Source organism: Mercenaria mercenaria, chromosome 11 (assembly GCF_021730395.1).
Source record: "Mercenaria mercenaria strain notata chromosome 11, MADL_Memer_1, whole genome shotgun sequence".
Lineage (NCBI taxonomy): Eukaryota > Metazoa > Mollusca > Bivalvia > Venerida > Veneridae > Mercenaria > Mercenaria mercenaria.
In genome coordinates this window covers 28,386,404-28,404,934 of record NC_069371.1, presented here as the reverse complement: position 1 = coordinate 28,404,934, position 18,531 = coordinate 28,386,404, and the positions used below count along the sequence as shown (strand labels likewise).

At 35.7% G+C, this 18,531-nt stretch overlaps 1 protein-coding gene across 2 annotated transcripts; it reads right to left on the bottom strand.

Annotated features, from left to right (window-relative positions):
* Positions 1-1,603: 1,603 nt before the first annotated feature.
* Positions 1,604-17,527, bottom strand: LOC123531917 (transmembrane protein 177-like). 2 transcript variants are annotated; one of them, XM_045313218.2, is made up of 4 exons: positions 17,371-17,527; positions 8,632-8,796; positions 5,629-5,752; positions 1,604-2,319 (listed from the first exon to the last, which is right to left on the bottom strand). In XM_045313218.2, exons 1-4 carry the CDS (start codon positions 17,392-17,394, stop codon positions 1,676-1,678), a joined length of 957 nt encoding a protein of 318 aa, XP_045169153.2. In that variant the 5' UTR covers positions 17,395-17,527; the 3' UTR covers positions 1,604-1,675. The 2 variants fall into 2 exon arrangements, with proteins under 2 accessions (XP_045169153.2, XP_045169154.2); XM_045313219.2 differs by lacking the exon at positions 17,371-17,527 and adding an exon at positions 11,797-11,948.
* Between the last annotated feature and the right edge of the window lie 1,004 nt (positions 17,528-18,531).

The window sequence follows — 18,531 nt, the reverse complement described above, 5'->3', positions numbered from 1 at the left end:
TCAATAAGAAAAGTTGGCGCCAATTACCTAGGATATAGTCTTGCACAATTAGCATTCATAACCAAAACAAATATAAAGTTCATCACATTGGTCATTTGGTCGCGTTATTGTATTGCAAACTGAAAAGAAGAGTGCCAGAATGTCACAATATACGCCCGTCACAGCAAATTTCTTTACACTAGCACCTGTATTCGAAATGGAATTTTAATTTTGTGGTTGTTTAGTAATTACTGTAATTCTTTTGTTTTTTTAAATCCACATAAACACTCCTTACCAGGTAGAGATACCTTAAAATACACCTACATTGTACCACAGAAAAGTATTTTTGGTTTTTCCCTACAGTCAATTATAAAAAGTATATAGGTTATTTATAGTAACAACTAAGGGAAGTTAATCTTCAAAGAAAAAAAAAATCCCCCCAAAAAAATTGTAAGTCCACACAGAAATCCTTACCAGGTAGAGATAGGGTCAAAATACACCTCAAATTGGATGTAACATGCATGTTGTACTACAGAAAAGTGGTTTCGATTTTTCCTTACGACTAGTAATGACAAAGTTACAATATAAGCTATTTATAGTAACAGCAAAGGAAGTAATTCTAAAGAAGGGACCTGCGCATGACACTTCGTCTCAATATGGTGTACAATTGTGCCAAGTTACATCAAAAATTCTCCATGCATGAAGAAGAAATGCTCCGGACAAAGTTTTCATTCTTGTATCCTTTGACCTCTAAGTGTGACCTTGACCTTAGACCTAGGGACCTGGTTCTTGCGCATGACACTCTGCCTCATGATGGTAAACAACTGTGCCAAGTTTCGTCAAAATCCCTCCATGCATGAAGAAGATATGCTCCAGACAAAGTCTGTGGATGTCGCCCGCCCGCCAGGGGCGTTCCCATAACAGGCGTTTAAAAACTATTGTAGATTTACTGGTAGTACTAGTTTTACCACAGTAATCCTTACATTACTATTATAAACTAGTTGCTAGACTTTCATCCGAATGTTTTTTGCAAAATTAATGCGCGTCTGCATCTAAAATTACAAGCTGTTGAATTTGTGCATGTGTTATTTCCTGCCAAGAAATGTGATGTGAATTGGGTAATAATGCATCGACGCAAATCTAGCAATTAATTTATAATATTTAATAGTCCCAAAGTAGTAGTAGTTTACTACATGTCAGTATTCTGTAAATCTAAAGAGTGCAGAGCGGGACCAAAACAATTTAATAACAGCCGCAGCATAGCGCTACGTCAAACTTCCATTTTTAGTATCTACTTTTACTTTGAAGTGCATGTCGTAAACAAACCATGGGTAAATATCTGAATGAATAGTCGGTTTTGTTCGAACGCATACCTACATTTATCGTTGGAGCCTCCATAAACTACACAAAAGCTGCAGGTCCGTACTGACGCATGCACAAAACTATGGACTAGATTGTACAGCTTTGGTGTCTTTTTTGGCGACATTTTACAATTTACATTATCGTGGACATTATTTGTTCGTTGGGGCTTAATTCTGTGATTAATCTGAACCACGAAATCCGCGAAAATTAATCCCCAACGAATAATAATGATTTCACAGTATTTCAGAAATTATAACAATACTTTTGCAATTATTTGGAGGTCAGCCTCTTTTAATCTTTTATTAAAATTGTAAAGTTTTATCTAAAATAATCACTAGTCTGAAGTTTCAAGAGTTACTTTACTGGAGTCATTCATTTGTTGTTTTTTTTCCTCTATTTTTTGTAAGTGGTTTAACCTTTCACTTATTGACATTGCACGAATATCCAAAACACCTTGTATTTCATCACCATTTGATTTAAACATTAAAGTGGCAGTACTTGGGTCTAATTCTCTTAACACTTTATTTTTCTCCAAAGTTTTCTTTAAATACTCAAGACCACCTTGTAAGAAATCTTCGCCAAGCTGCGCAGTTTTTCTGTCTGAGGAAGCTCGCAAGTTCTTGTAGTAAACTCCGCTTACCCAAAAATGAGCTACAGTCCAAACAAGTGCAACACCAATTAATATTGAAAACACTGCAGCAGGAGAAGCTGCTTCAAAATACTGCAGAAATAAGTGTTTCACTGTAAAATACGCCCCAGCAGCCATCAATATACCGTTTGCTTTCACAATCAGATGTGGTGAGTGCGCAGAGAAGAATTCCGAAGAAATGGCAAACTTTTTGGCCTCCTCGCTGAGGACTAGAGACTCTCTGAGTCTTTGTAACAGTTCTGAGTTTTCTTCTTTGGATAGACCCTTGCTTTCTATAGTGGAAAGATCTACTTCTGATGGGTGTTTGTATCTGAAGTGAACAGGTAAACCTGCAAAAAAAACATGAAAAATATCAACAGAAAAACACGGAAAATGACATTTTATTCTCCAGCAGAGATTTATCATGCTTAACCCTTATCCTGCTAAATTTCTATAATGAACTTGTCCATCTTTCAATTTGGACAGTCTCATTAACTGTCTGAATGGCAAACAGTCAGGCTGATCTTGATCTGCACTGGTTGCAAAGGCAGAATCACTTGCTGCCAGCAGGCTACGGGTTTCAGAATAAAGATGTGTGTACAAGTTCTGAAGAAGAGATATTGCACAATTTTATGAGCAAAGTATTATTCAGCAAAATAAAGAGTGTATATTTCTTGGTGCAAAACTAATATTTTTTATATATGAGCCACACCATGAGAAAACCAACAGTGGCTTTGCGACCAGCACGGATCCAGACCAGCCTGCTCTCATTGATCACTGCCAACACAAATGTTTTTATCTTAAGGAGGTAGGTTACCTTCATATTTGTATGTGCGCATGTCCAACCGGAAGCTAACGTGACGATTTACGACGACGTTTACGACAAACTAAATGTGTTTGTATATTCATTCTTCTGAAAACAAATCATGAACCTGTCTTCGATCTGATGCTTTATGGTTTAATAATTCAGAAATAATGAATAAATTGCCGCAGAAACGTGTCAAAACAATGTTGCCTTAAAATGACGTCACTGACGTCATGACGTTACGTGTCAGTTACCGCGCAAAATTAATAGTTTTTGTCTTGAAAGTACGTAATTCTGTGCATTTTTTTTATATTTTAACTATTTTCAAATACCCATTATTTGCTGAAATATTTTTATGAGTCTTTTGCGCTGAATAAAAATCAATATTTTGCTTCTTTTATGTAGTTATATTGAAATGTTATGCGGAATGTAAGAAAATGGATGATGGTAACCAATGTTATTTGGTATATAGTTGGGTGAAAAGTTACTTGTTACGGCCATTTTCAAATAAAAATCTAGCAGTTTGATTTGTAATACCTATTTTTCAGGTTCCGTTGATAATTTGTTACTAACATCTAAAATTGTTCAAATTTCGGTAGAAAAATGTGGTTTCTTGAATTGAATTGATGTTACCATGGAAACGAAGCCCGTGACCTATGTATCTAAATGTAAAATTCAAAAGCTTTGACACTGGTCTATTTAAGAAACACAGCTTCGGCTTTTTATTTTCATTTCAACAATATCCATGAGAATAATAGCAGCATGCTGAACGACTTTTCCATGAAAAATGCCAGACGAGGGGTACTGCTGTAAGTATTCTAAGCTGTGAAATTTGTTTGAATAAATGCAAATAACACGAAAATATAACTTACGTTAGAAATAATATGTTTTATAGCTACATCAACTAGAAAGATAATCTTATTCAATATTTTTTATAAGAAACTACGACAAAAAGCAAGATATAAGCTATATTAAACATCTCTGTTGCCATGGTTACTTTAAACTTTATGAAAAATAGGGTACCATGTAAAGTGCTTGGTATTTTGCTAATAATATTACCCAAATATGCCATGTTGGTCATTAACAGAATGGCACTGAAGCCGTCGAAAACCGCTATTTTATACATAGTTGTTTAAAAATGAGAGAAAATGCGTTACCATGGAAACACGAGCCCCGCGACATATACATTTTAAGCTTTTATTAGAAAGATAACGTGCATACTAGTAAAATTATCAATTATGCAGACTTCTACGGATATCAATGAAACTAAATTACACTGAAAAGTGTTAAATATCCGTATTTTCCTTCTTCTTTCAATATGAAATACCTTTGGAGGGTCATGCTCTTCAAACCTGGATAAAAATTGAACTTGAAGGGACAGAGACAAACGAAATTGAGATTATAGCAGTTAAAACTTCATATTACACGAAATACAAAAATGTGCTGCGGTTCAACTAATTTGAATTTACCCTTGTAACAAGGTAACCTACCTCCTTAAATTCAGCTAAGTGGACTTTTTTATTTATCGAATTATTTCATTAATTTTTCTCAATGTTTTCGAAAAGTTTACCTTAATTATTAATTCTGACAATTTTTTTCCACTTAAAATTATAATACCTCTTTCTATCACAAAGAAAACAATTAAGGGGAACCCGTTTCTTCACAGTTTCATCCGCCATGTAAACTTACCTATCATCACATGATGAACAATGGTCCCATGAATGTTGTGTTGGCAGTGATCAATGAGAGCATATAGCAGGAAGGGAGATCAATGTGTAGGAGTTTACTGAATGACATCTTTGAAGACATTTTATCAAAAATTTGCCTGTTTTGTCACTTTTGTGTGGTTTTCTTTTCAAGAGCACCGCCATGACATCCGACACTATAATGTAATAACTGTGATGCACAAACAGACACAGTTTCAGTCTTCTTCATTCAATAGAAGAATCAGTCCAGTCACTTCAGAATCTTTCTTTCATAGTCCTCTTAAGGTAACTAAGATTTTCAGGTACTACACTGTAAAACATTCATCAAAATCATAGTTCCTTTACTTGGCGTCTTGAAAACTTTCCACCTTTATTAGAAAAATACTTATCTAAAAGGTCTCTGAAGGCCCTGTATTACCCACCTAACCTAGTTCTTACACTAGATAATCTAGTATCTTATATAATCTATGTGGCCTAGATTTCATAGAGACAAACATTTTGACCGAGTTTTATGTAAATCAGGTAGATCATTAACCAAGTTTTTTAATGTTTTGACTTCGTGATATAGTTTTTGACCTCTGGTACCTCGCTTTTATAACTGACCTAGATTCCATACATACATTCTGACAAAGATTTATGATGACCAAGTTGAAAATGTGCCCTCCACAGTTTTGACAAAGTTTTTCTATGATTTAACCTAGTGACCTAGTTTTCTGAACACTGGTAACCCAGTTTTGAACTTCACAGAGACAAACATTCTGACAAAAATTCATAATGATAAGGTAGAAAATGTGGCCTCTAACATGACAAAGTTTTAAGAAGATCAAACCAATAATTTGGCTTTTAGAGTATTAACAAGGTTTTCCTATTAACTGACCTAGTTTATTTATCCTATATGACCCATCAAAGAACATTTGCAACATTTTATTGAGGGTAATGTCCTGATCAAGTTTCATTAAGATTGGGCTAGAATTGTGACCTCTAGGGTGTTAACAGTCAAATTGTTAAAGATGCACAATGACAGACTACAGACACAGGATCATCACAATAGCGCTCCGGTCAGCTAGCAAGGGCTGGAAAGAAATAAAATTAGCAGAAACTGTTTTATAAACTTTACTCTGGAAGTTAAGTTTCTTATCTTTTTTTACCTATAAATGTGCCAAATCTTGACTGTGATGAACCCATGTAGTGTACTGTTGGTTTTTTTGTCCAGTAGAATTGTGTCAAAGCAAGCTGTTTTGATGAGACTATGAACAGAAATTTATCAATGACCTGAAAAAAAGAAACTTTATTACACAAACAAGCATGATGTCAGTATAGTATGGCACATGCTCCTTAGAAATGCCTGATAGAATAATATATCGAGGTCAAAATTTTAAAAGAGCTTCATAAAGTTGGGCAAATATACGCCTGAGTTTTCATATCAAAAGGAGGTGGGGAAAGGTTCATGTGGGGGTGGGGGAAGTAATGTAAAATGTTGCCCTCTGCAAATAGTCTCATCTCCCCCACCCCACATCCCACTACCCCTTAGTTTTAAGTCAGTACCTTGAACAGTTTTTAATCTGTGATCTTGACACAAAATATGAAGTCAGATTTGACCTCTAACTTCAACTTGTGATTTAACCTTTGGTCTACTGACTTGATTCTTGATTATACCCCCACAATATGGCCTTATCACAGAACTAAGCCAATGTCAAAGCTGAACTTGCTTTACCTTTGACCTACTGACCTCAAAATCAATAGAGGTCATCTGCTGGTCATGATCAACCTCCCTATGAAGTTTCAAGATCCTCGGCCCAAGTTTTCTCAAGTTATTGTCTGTAAAAAAGGTTTAAATGTTCCAGGTCACTCTGACCTTTGATCTTTGGAACTCAAAATCAATACAGGTCATCTGCTGGTTATGACTCAAGTTATCATCCGGAAACGGTTTAACTGTTCCGAGACACTGTGACCTTGACCTTTGACCTCAAAGTAAAACTTGACCTGTAATTCATGATGTTACACCTGTGTACCAAAATTTATGATCCTAGGCCCAAGCGTTCTCAAGTTAACATCCGGAAACCATTTAACTGTTCCGAGTCACTGTGACCTTGACCTTTGACCTACAGACCTCAAAGTCGAACTTGACCTGTATTTTATGATGTTACACCAGTCCTGTGTACCAAAATTTATGATCCCAGGCCCAAGCATTCTCAAGTTATCATCCGGAAACCATTTAACTGTTCAGGGTCACTGTGACCTTGACCTTTGACCTACTGACCCCAAGTTCAAATCTGACTGTATTTTCTGATGTTACACCTGTGTACCAAAAATTATCTAAATCAGTCAAGCATTTCATGAGTTATCATCCGGAAACCATGAAAACCAACGGACCGACCGTCCGCCAAGCTCACTCCTATATAACCCCCCAAACTTCGTTTTGTTTGGGTATAATAAGGGCCATAACTTAGGGCTGTCATCGATAGAAACGATATCGATGTATCAACGATATTTTTTTGTCGATCGATTATCGATTCCCATTTTCAAAAATCGATATTTTACAGAGAGAAAAAATATCCAAATAAACACTCAGACCCTAAAAACCAACTAAAGTTCACAAAGTTGTAAATTTGGATAAATGCAAAAAAGGAGTGAAAGCAAAATAAAAATGAAAGATGTTATTAATTTTTATGTATTTCTTTTATTTCATAAATACAAATACAACACAATCAAACAGAAATATGGAAAGTAGGCAATAAAACTTAAAATAGCATTTACAGGAAGGTATATAGTATCATATGAACAAATATGTCGTTAATCTAACTTAATAATCAACATATCGATGTATCGTCGATATTTGTCTTCTGATATATCGGTATCGTCGATACGCCTAAGACCCAATCAATGACAGCCCTACCATAACTTGTACTAAATTCAACTGTGAGTTCACTAACTTTTTTATGTTAATATGTTCGACGTGAAGTTTCAAACCAATATATGAGCAGCACCATGAGAAAACCAACATAGCGCATTTGCGCATCCACGCAGTCTGGTCAGGATCCATGCTGTTCGCTTTCAAAGCCTATTGCAATTAGAGAAACCGTTCACGGATGCGCAGGCTGGTCTGGATCGCAAATGCAGTTATGTTGGTTTTCTCATGGTGTGGCTCATATGTAGCATGCTCAAACCTCCAGCATGTATAACCAATGGCAGCTCCATTTCCAGACTGCTCTCTAACCTAAGACCAGAACTTTAACAGGTATAACTGTTTATTTCTTCAAATTAGCAACATAACTTTATCCACTGCAATATTCCACCACAAATTGTTTGTTTCAATTGCTCAATTTGGCCAAGAAGAACACAATACCTTTACTGTCAAACTTTCCTAAGTGATAATCTGTATTAAGCAGCCACTTGGTTTAAAGATATCCAATGTGCATCTTCAACTGAAATAGTTTATTTTAGATACTAATATGATTGGTTGGGTTTGAGCCATGGAGGACATGCCGTCTTGCTGGCTAGACAACTTCCCTAACTGGTTTCATTCAGCAGTTATGAACTTTTTCAGGGGACTTATGCAAAATAACTAGGCAAGTTTAGTTGCATTTTGTGCAGTGTGTTGCTGCATATTGTTAATATACTCGGGTGCCAGTGCCAGTACCGGAGCTGGTAGAAGGCCGGCATCATTAAAAATAACTCACTACTGGCACCACAGCAATTTGAAATACTGTTAAGTTCCAGAATTGACATTTTGTTCTAATTTCAATATGCCTTAACCTTTATTCTGCTAACGGCACATGTTTCTGCCTATGCAACCAGAGCAGACCAAAATAGGCCTGCACGTCCGTGTATGATGATCATGGTCTGCATTGTTCGCTATTCAGTCAGTAAATTTTCAGTGAACACCCCTCTGAATAATAAATGGTATTGCCGAAATTGAATGATGGACCAGTCGATTTTAGAAATTTAGCAGGATAAAGGTTAAGTAGCCACCTGCCTTAAGCAGCCACATATTATCACCCCTTTGTCTGTCTGCAGAATACAGGTTTGAATGTATTTTCATACTTCCTCCCAACCAGGCTCCAAATAATGATTTTATACAACAGAAAAAAAAGACACTGTAAAGAGACATAATTATTTCATTTATTTCAAAAACAGTGAGTTCCTCTCACCTTGTCAACAGCAGCCTGTGTATTAGTGTCCAGTGGAGTTTTAAGATCTCCATAGAATGACATTTTGGTACATTCATTCTCCACATTAAATGTATGCTGGTACACTCTGTAAAATGCATGGGCAGATACCCCTAGAACAGCTGCAACTGGCCATTTATCAACAGCCTGAAAAGAATAAAAATTCAATGCTAATATATCACACCTTTGTTATACATGATGGTCATCTAGGACAAGATTGCTCATTGATCAGAAGTGTAAAGGCGAGGATAGCTGCTACATCTTTTAACAAAATTAAAAATTGAGCCGCACAAGGAGAAAACCAACATAGTGCATTTGCAACCAGCATGGATCCAGACCAGCCTGCACATCCGCGCTGCACTATGTTGGTTTTCTCATGGTGCTGCTAAAATTTCTGCAAACATCTCAATAAATCTGACAATTTTATATACCGGTAAGTTTACAAAAAATAAAATCACCTGAAAAGAGATAGAAGCACATGTACACGTTTCTTATTGTATATTATTATTAATTAACAAAATAACCCAGAAAAAGTTATATTTAGAGATGAGATCCAAAAAGGCTTTTACCCTTTGACCTTGAAAGCTTTCATATTGGACAATTTTGAACTATATTCATTTCTCTATTCTTTATGAAACATAATATCACTGTGACTAATGACTATTCCCCCAGGTGACGCCTAAACAAATAATGACATTCTCTTCAGGAACATGAATAAAAAGGGGACACTCTGACATAAACAGACTTCTTCAAGAACCATCAACTAGGTGTTATGTGGCCACTACAGGTGCACCCAATTCCCAAATAAAGCCTTTAGTGGACAACTTCACATGCTGAACATAACTTCTATAGATTCTTGACTTCAGGTCAAATACTTTCCAAATGCTTTTCATCCTTTATATATTACAGAGGTCAAAATTAGGCCACTGCCCAACTGAACAAATAACTAGAGCTGTCGGTAAGACAGCCAATGCTGTTATGAAAGTTTGCTGAAATCAATAATGGCGAGATCGCCCTGACGTCACTCATTAAAATCTGTTCATCTGGTGGCGGGCAAAACAATGCTTTTATGGGATCAGAATTTTTAAATTTTAACAACTTTTTCACTAGATTTTCAAAATTAAAACAGTTTTGAAATACTTACAATTTTCATATTTTAATATTCAAATATTTTTTTTAATGAATAACTGTTTTAAATGACATTTAATTTCAGTAACGGCAGTGTGAACTGATGTTCAAAACTTTTAGAAAAATAGAAGTTAAGCATTCATAATTAATCCATCTTATTTTGAAATATTAATCAAAATTAATTAATGAATTGTTTGTTTTATAAGCTTTCCATTCGTCAAAAAAAAAATATATATATATATAGATCTATATAAATTTGTGTTTTAAAAAGTTAGAAAAACCACTTTTTACAAAATAACATGGACGTTCGGCGATCAATGTTTTATCATTTCTAAAAATAGAATATCAATAGATTTGTATACAAACACGATCTCAAATAAAACTGAAAAATCAGTAATCTATTGGAGATGATGGAAAATATACTTTGGTATGTATTCACACAATATTTTATTTACAGGTAAGTATTAAAATCTTAAGTAAATAACAGCTAAAACTAAATAAAACTAGAAGATGCTTTTGTAAAAAAGCGCATGTCTCCCCAAATGCATAGTCGTACAGGCAAGAAGTCAATAGGGGACAGGAGTGAAAGTCAAAGAAACATTGATGATTGGCTGCAAATTGCAATAGGGATCATCTACTTGGCATGTCCTGTCATCCCACTAAGTTTCAACATTCTAGACCTAGTGGTTCTCAAGTCATTGTTCAGGCTCCTTTGACTAAGTGACCCCAAAATCAACAGAGGTCATCTACTCTTCATGTCCAATCATCCTATTAAGTTTCAACATTCTGGGTCAAGTGGTTCTCAAGTTATTGATTGGAAAGAGTTTTCTATGTTCAGCCCCCTGTGACCTTGACCTTTGATGGAGTGACCCCAAAAACGATAGGGGCCATGCATCTACTCTGTAAGTCCTATCACCGTATGAAGTTTGAAGGTTCTAGGTCAAATGGTTCTCATGTTATTGACCAGAAATGGATTTCCATTTTCTGTCCGCTGTAAACTTGACCTCTGACCAAGTGACCCCAAAATCAATAGAGGTCATCTACTCTGTATGTCCAATCATCCTATGAAGTTTCAGGGTCAAGTGATTCTCAAGTTACTGTCCAGAAATGATTTTACATGTCCAGGCCCCTGTGACCTTGACCTTTAATAGAGTGACCCAAAAATCAATAGGGGTCATCTACTCTGCATGTTCAATCATCCTATGAAGTTTCAACATTCTGGGTCAAGTGGTTCTCAAGTTATTGACCGGAAATGGTTTTCCATTTTCAGGCCCTTGTGACCTTGACCTTTAACAGAGTGACCCCAAAATCGATAGGGGTCATCTACTCTGCATGACCAATCATCCTATGAAGTTTCAACATTCTGGGTCAAGTGGTTCTCAAGTTACTGACCAGAAACGGTTTTTCATGTTCAGGCCCCTGTGACCTTGACCTTTGACAGAGTGACCCCAAAATCGATAGTGGTCATCTACTCTGCATGACCAATCATAATATGAAGTTTCAACATTCCGGGTCAAGTGGTTCTCAAGTTACTGACCGGAAACGGTTTTCCATGTTCAGGCCCCTGTGACCTTGACCTTTAATAGAATGACCCCAAAATCAATAGAGGTCATCTACTTTGCATGAACAATCATCCGTTGAAGTTTCAACATTCTGGGTCAAGTGGTTCTCAAGTTATTGATCAGAAATGGTTTTCAATGTTCGGTCCCCTGTGACCTTGACCTTTGACAGAGTGACCCCAAAATCAATAGGGGTCATCTTCCCTGCATGACCAATCATCCTATGAAGTTTCAACATTCTGGGTCAAGTGGTTCTCAAGTTATTGATCGGAAATGGTTTTCAATGTTCAGGCACCTGTGACCTTTGACGGAGTGACAACAAAAACAAAAGGGGTCTACTCCAGAAGCCCTACCACCCTATTAAGTTTTGACGTACGGAGAGACGGACAGGGCAAAAACAATACGTCTCCCCAGTGAGGGGGAGATATAATCATTACTTATCCATTAAGAAATCAATTACCGGACGGCTAGAATGCAGGCTAGGCGTCTGGATACCGAACGGCTAGACACTTTCTTTTTAAAAATATGACTTAAATTCAACCCATTTGAAGTTTCATGAATATCATTAATGTTTAATTTATTAAAGCAAGTAAGTCTGACTTGTATATCATGACTTTTTGGATTTTTTAATATCTTCGTTTTCCTAACAGTAAAATGCAGATATGGGTAAGGCTTAGAGGGATGACAACTATAAAATATCAGATCATAAAATAGGAGAGATCGTGTTTGTATACAAATCTGTTGTATTTTCTATTTTTAGAACTGATAAGACAGTGATCGGATGGGCAGAAGCCGAAAGTTCATGTTTTTTTGTAAACAGTGATGTTTTTCTAACGACCTAACCTTTCTTAAAACACAAATTATATCAATATTTTTTGATAAATGGAAATGTTATAAAACAAGCAATTTACTAATTACTTTTAATTGTTATTTCGAAATAAAATGGATTAATTATGAACGCTTAACTCAGACATCCCAACTCGCCCGATCCACTCGGGTTTCTCCCGATTCTGGACGTACATGTTAAACCAGATCACCCCGATAAGAATTCCAAATCTCCCGATTAAAAAACAAGAGGGCCAAGATGGCCCTAGGTCGCTCACCTAAGAAACACTCCATAACAGTGTAAAACATGTTTGACCTAGTGATTTCATGGAAACAAATATTCTGACCAATTTTCATTAAGATTAGACCAAAAAATTGGTCTCTTGCGATAAAACAAGCATTTTCTTAGATATGACCTAGTTTTTGACCCTAGATGACCCATGTTCAAACTCGACCTAGATTTTATCAAGGCAATCATTCTGACCAAAATTCATGAAGATCAACTGAAAAATACAGCCTCTATCACATACAGAAAATTTTTCTTTAATTTGACCTAGTGACCTAGTTTTTGACCTCAGATAACCCATATTCAAAATCGACCTAGATTTCATCAAGGCAATCACTCTGACCAAATTTCATGAAGATCAATTGAAAAATACATCCTCTATTGCATACACAATGTTTTTCTTCGATTTGACTTAGTGACCTAGTTTTTGACCCCAGATGACCCATTTTTGAACTCGGCCTAGATTTTATCAAGGTAATCATTCTGGCTAAATTTCATGAAGATCAGTTGAAAAATACAGCCTCTATTGCATACACAAGGTTTTTCTTTGATTTGACCTAGTGACCTAGTTTTTGACCCCAGATGACCCATTTTCGAACTTGGTCTAAATTTCATCAAGGTTGTCATTCTGACCAAAATTCATGAAGATCAATTGAAAAATACAGCCTCTATCGCATACACAAGGTTTTTACGTGATATGACCTAGTGACCTAGTTTTTGACCCCAGATGACCCATTTTCGAACTCGGCCTAGATTTCATCAAGGTAATCATTCTGACCAAAATTCATGAAGATCAATTGAAAAATACCGCCTCTATCGCATACACAAGGTTTTTCTTTGATTTGACCTAGTGACCTAGTTTTTGAACCGAGATGACCCATTTTCAAACTCGGCCTAGATTTCATCAAGGAAATCATTCTGACCAAAATTCATGAAGATCAATTGAAAAATACAGCCTCTATCGCATACACAAGGTTTTTCTTTGATTTGACCTAGTGACCTAGTTTTTGACCCGAGATGACCCATTTTCGAACTCGGCCTAGATTTCATCAAGGCAATCATTCTGACCAAAATTCATGAAGATCAATTGAAAAATACAGCCTCTATCGCATACACAAGGTTTTTCTTTGATTTGACCTAGTGACCTAGTTTTTGACCCGAGATGACCCATTTTCGAACTCGGCCTAGATTTCATCAAGGCAATCATTCTGACCAAAATCATGAAGATCAATTGAAAAATACAGCCTCTATCGCATACACAAGGTTTTTCTTTGATTTGACCTAGTGACCTAGTTTTTGACCCGAGATGACCCATTTTCGAACTCGGCCTAGATTTCATCAAGGTTATCATTCTGATCAATATTCATGAAGAAGAACTGAAAAATACAGCCTCTATCGCATACACAAGGTTTTTCTTTGATTTGACCTAGTGACCTAGTTTTTGACCCGAGATGACCCATTTTCAAACTCGGCTTAGATTTCATCAAGGTTATCACTCTGACCAATATTCATGAAGATTAATTGAAAAATACAGCCTCTATCGCATACACAAGGTTTTTCTTTGATTTGACCTAGTGACCTAGTTTTTGACCCGAGATGACCCATTTTCGAACTCGGCCTAGACTTCATCAAAGTTATCATTCTGACCAATATTCATGAAGATTAAATGAAAAATACAGCCTCTATCGCATACACAAGGTTTTTCTTTGATTTGACCTAGTGACCTAGTTTTTGACCCGAGATGACCCATTTTCGAACTCAGCCTAGATTTCATCAAGGTTATCATTCTGAACAATATTCATGAAGATTAATTGAAAAATACAGCCTCTATCGCACACACAAGCTAAATGTTGACAGACGATGGACGACAGACGACAGACGACGGACGACAGACGCCGGACATCGAGCGATCAGAAAAACTCACCTGAGCATTGCTCAGGTGAGCTAAAAACAAACAACATGAACAAACAAACAAAGAAATTATCCACTAGCTCCTTTACATTAATCCCATATTGCTAATAACGATTCTGTTAACAACAGTTTTCTGATATTCTCACACCTATCAGCCCGTGCTGATTGTTGTTTATTGCTTGATAAAACAAAGCCAGGTGTTGTAAGGATCCATACCTCTAGATAATCCTGTTAGGGGTTTTCTAGGGGTACGGACCTCCTTTTTCTAGAGATTTAGGGTTATATATATCTTAAATTTTGTTGAAAATGAAATAAAAAATAAAACTTAACCAATGTTCACTTAAAACTTGGAGCTAAATGGTTTACAGATACCAGTGTTCACCCGATTGTTTACCTTCTCTTTCAAAAACCTAAATAACCGAGGAACTCCAAATGAATACACTGTTCCGTGCCGATTAGTTTGTTGTAAAATAAACTGTTGATAACAGATAAATGAGTGCATGTAACCCTTAAACATGTTAAATGAAATTCAGCAGAAAAATAAATCAATTAAGCATAATAATATGCACCCATTAATTTTGTTATTTAACAAGATATAATGATAATCGGCATGGAACTGATTGTTTAATAATCAATTAACCGACATTAAGTAAAGGAAACTGTTTGTGAAAACGTCCCTTGTATCTCGTAACAGCTACCAAATGTGTGGAAAACATAAAATTATCATTAAAAATAGTTTTTTCCCAACATATTTAACATTATTTTGTTTAATCTTTATATTTTTCTGCCAGTTCGAATCCTCATGATTTAATTATTTGATGTTCCTCGGTTATTTACCTTTCGAAAGAAAATGTAACAAATCGGGTGACCGGTGTTATCTGTAAACAATTTAGAGTCAAGTTTAAGGTGAATTCTGATGAAGTCTTATTTGTTATTTCATTTTCAACAAAATTTGAAATGTAAATGACCCTTAATTTCTAGAAAATCGGAGGTCCGTACCCCTAGAAAACCCCTAACAGGCTTGTCTAGAGGTACGGATCCGTACCTCTAGAATCAGATTCTAGAGGTATGGATCCGTACCCCTAGACACTTCCTTTTAGTTTACCTATTATGTATTAAAAACTTCAATACCATGAACGAAAATACTGCAGTATTAAATCTCCCACTAACTTGAACACCTCAATCTCCCACTTTGGAATGCAAAAACTCCCACTTTGCATTCAGAAAAAGTTGGGATGTCTGGCTTAACTTACAGTGTTTTTCTAAAAGTTTTGAACATCAATAAGCCGCTATTAAAATTATATGTCATTTAAAACAGTTATTCATCTAAATTTTAAAGATATTTGAATATGAAAATTGTAAGTATTTGAAAACTTTTTGAAATTTGAAAATCCATAAATGAGCGAAAAAGTTATTAAAAATTCTGATTCCATACACAATGTAAAAACATTTGTTTTTCCCACCACCAGATAAACAGATGTAAATGAGTGATGTCACGGCGATCTCTCCTATAAGTCATCCCGCTAAGCCAAATGAGTAAGGCTACTGATATTTTATAATTGTCATCCCTCTACAGAACAGCAACAGTCCCTTTTTTAAAGTTATCACTCTGTCCCGAAATGTCATCAGGTCTAGGAAGGTGGAATATTTACAGATTATCTGTAAATTTACAGATAATCTATAAACTTAGATTTTTCAATCTGTAAATTTACAGATTGTGTGTATGAAAACTGAAGAAATTACATTTATTCTCAAAACCGCAGCTTGGAATTAATTAGTTTATTTACAGCTTGCATAAATTAAGGTCATTTGTGGGTTTCAGCCATTTTTGTTGACTTTGAGTTTTTGGCATTTTAAGAAAAATCGAAGTCAACAGAAATGACTGAAAGTTACAACTGACCTTTATTTATGGCAGTGGCTACGATTACGGTACCGTAATCCTAGCCTCCGATTCTAGGATTACGGAAGTTCCGTATTCCTAGACAATCCTATGAGGATAGGCTAGGATTACGGAAGTATGTAACAGGCATCAAGTATATGTTAGAACATGCATAAATGATGTTGTAAACTTACTTATTTCACTTTAAACAGCGATTTTTCATGCCTGTCGTACATACGGGTGTTGATTTCGCCCGATTCTATTTGCACGGAAATCTAAAGTGACAGGCAAAATCAAATCATAAAATTTAAAGTATGAAATATTTTTTTAAAATCCTTTTGAGCTATCATTAAGAATATAATCCACGTTTGTCTGTCAATTTCAAAAGAAACAAAAAAAAAAACAAAAACATTTAGTATGGTTTTGGAAAGAAAAAGTTATAAATACGGGTGTTGATTTCACCTTTTTTTTGTGAAAAACTCGAGTGACAAACAAACTAATCTCATAAAATTTTAAGTATAGATTTTTTTTTTTAATTTAACATTAACCCTCATATTTCTATACTGAATATTTCCGCGACGCCATAAATATATCGATTACGTTTATACTTACCCAAAATGGCGGATCGATAACACGAAATACACGTAACATTGTAGGCATGAAAAAATCGCTATTTTTAGTGAAATATGTAAGTTTAAAAAATCATTTATGCATGTCCTTACTTATTTCCGTGATCCTAGCCTATCCTCGTAGGGTTGTCTAGGAATACGGAACTTCAGTAATCCTAGAACCGGAGGCTAGGATTACGGTACCGTAATCGTAGCCACTGCCTTTATTTATACATACCGTAAGTAAATCAATTGATATCAAGCTGCGATTTCGTGTCTAAATATAATTTTATCAGTTTTCAAACACTTGATCTGTAAATTTACAGACTGAAAAATCTGTAAATTTATAGATAATCTATAAATATTCCACTTTCCTAGACCTGGTCATATTGTTTGAAATACTGGGGGACGGATTGACTTGATACCAGTACCCGAGACGAGCGTATCCGAATATCATTCCAGGTTTTCAATTGTTGAAATGCAGTCTTACATGGTAAACGTACATGCAAAATCTCAAGGACTTACAGACTTTAAACCTTTAATATTCATTCTGTATCATAAGGCTACAAGATGTCTTTAAACGCGAAAATAGTCTTTGCCGAAGTGACACATGGGCGCATTTGATTTTTCGTGATTGTGTTATTCTGTAATCGAATAAACAGCATTTTTTTTTTCAGGCTGAATACCACTAAATCCAGCTGTTCTTTATTTCATATAAAATCCAATTACTTTATAACGTTTTTTCGACATTTAATAGCAGATCAGATTTTCAGAGACTTATATTCCCATGAAAAACTATGTCGCTACTTTAGAAAAACAACAAGAAAAGGTAGTGGCTAGAGAACCGGAATCGTTTCCCTAGACAGCGAACTTATTTGTCCAGAACCGGTTCTCTAGCCAAAGTAATGTGCATAGGCTAGGGAACCGGAATTTCATTTCTATGCATAAAGCTGCCGAAATTCACTTTGTATCTTTTGGTAAGTATCATGCATGTTATTATCTTATTTAATTTTACAAAATCAGCAAGCCATGCCATTGCATTTATCTGTGTTTACTGTGTCTCCAAAAGTGTACGTATTCACCACACACTGTCCTATGTAATAAACACCTTAAACCTTAATGTCCTTATCTGTGAATTATATATACACATAAACTGTTGTGCAGAAAGGAAGACGTTAGTAGGGTTTAAAACAGGATAAAAGCAAAATGATATGTACTGGAATATACCCAGATAGCAGACATGCGTTGGCCCAACGTTGGGCCAACGGTAGACTCTTCGTTGGCCCAACGAAGATTTCCAACGTTGGCCCAACGCCATTTTGCTAATTGGCGCAACGTTGGCCCAACGGTTGGTACACCGTTGGCCCAACGACTGGAATCCTACACTTATCGTTGGCCCTCCATTGGACCAACAACAGGTATCCTGCACTTATCGTTGGCCCTCCATTGGGCCAACAGCATTTTTTCGCCTATCATGGTTGGTCCAGCGTTGGGCCAACGCTATCCCAACGATTACGAAACTGAAAAAAGACTAAAACTAGCATTATTTAGTACGTGTTTTATTTTCAAATAGTTGTGATTTTGTTAAAGTTTAACAAAAAGAAATCTAACATTTATTTAAAGTTTGTTTGCAATTTTCCTGAAGAAATATAACAGAATATTTCATCACTACAACATGTCAAATAT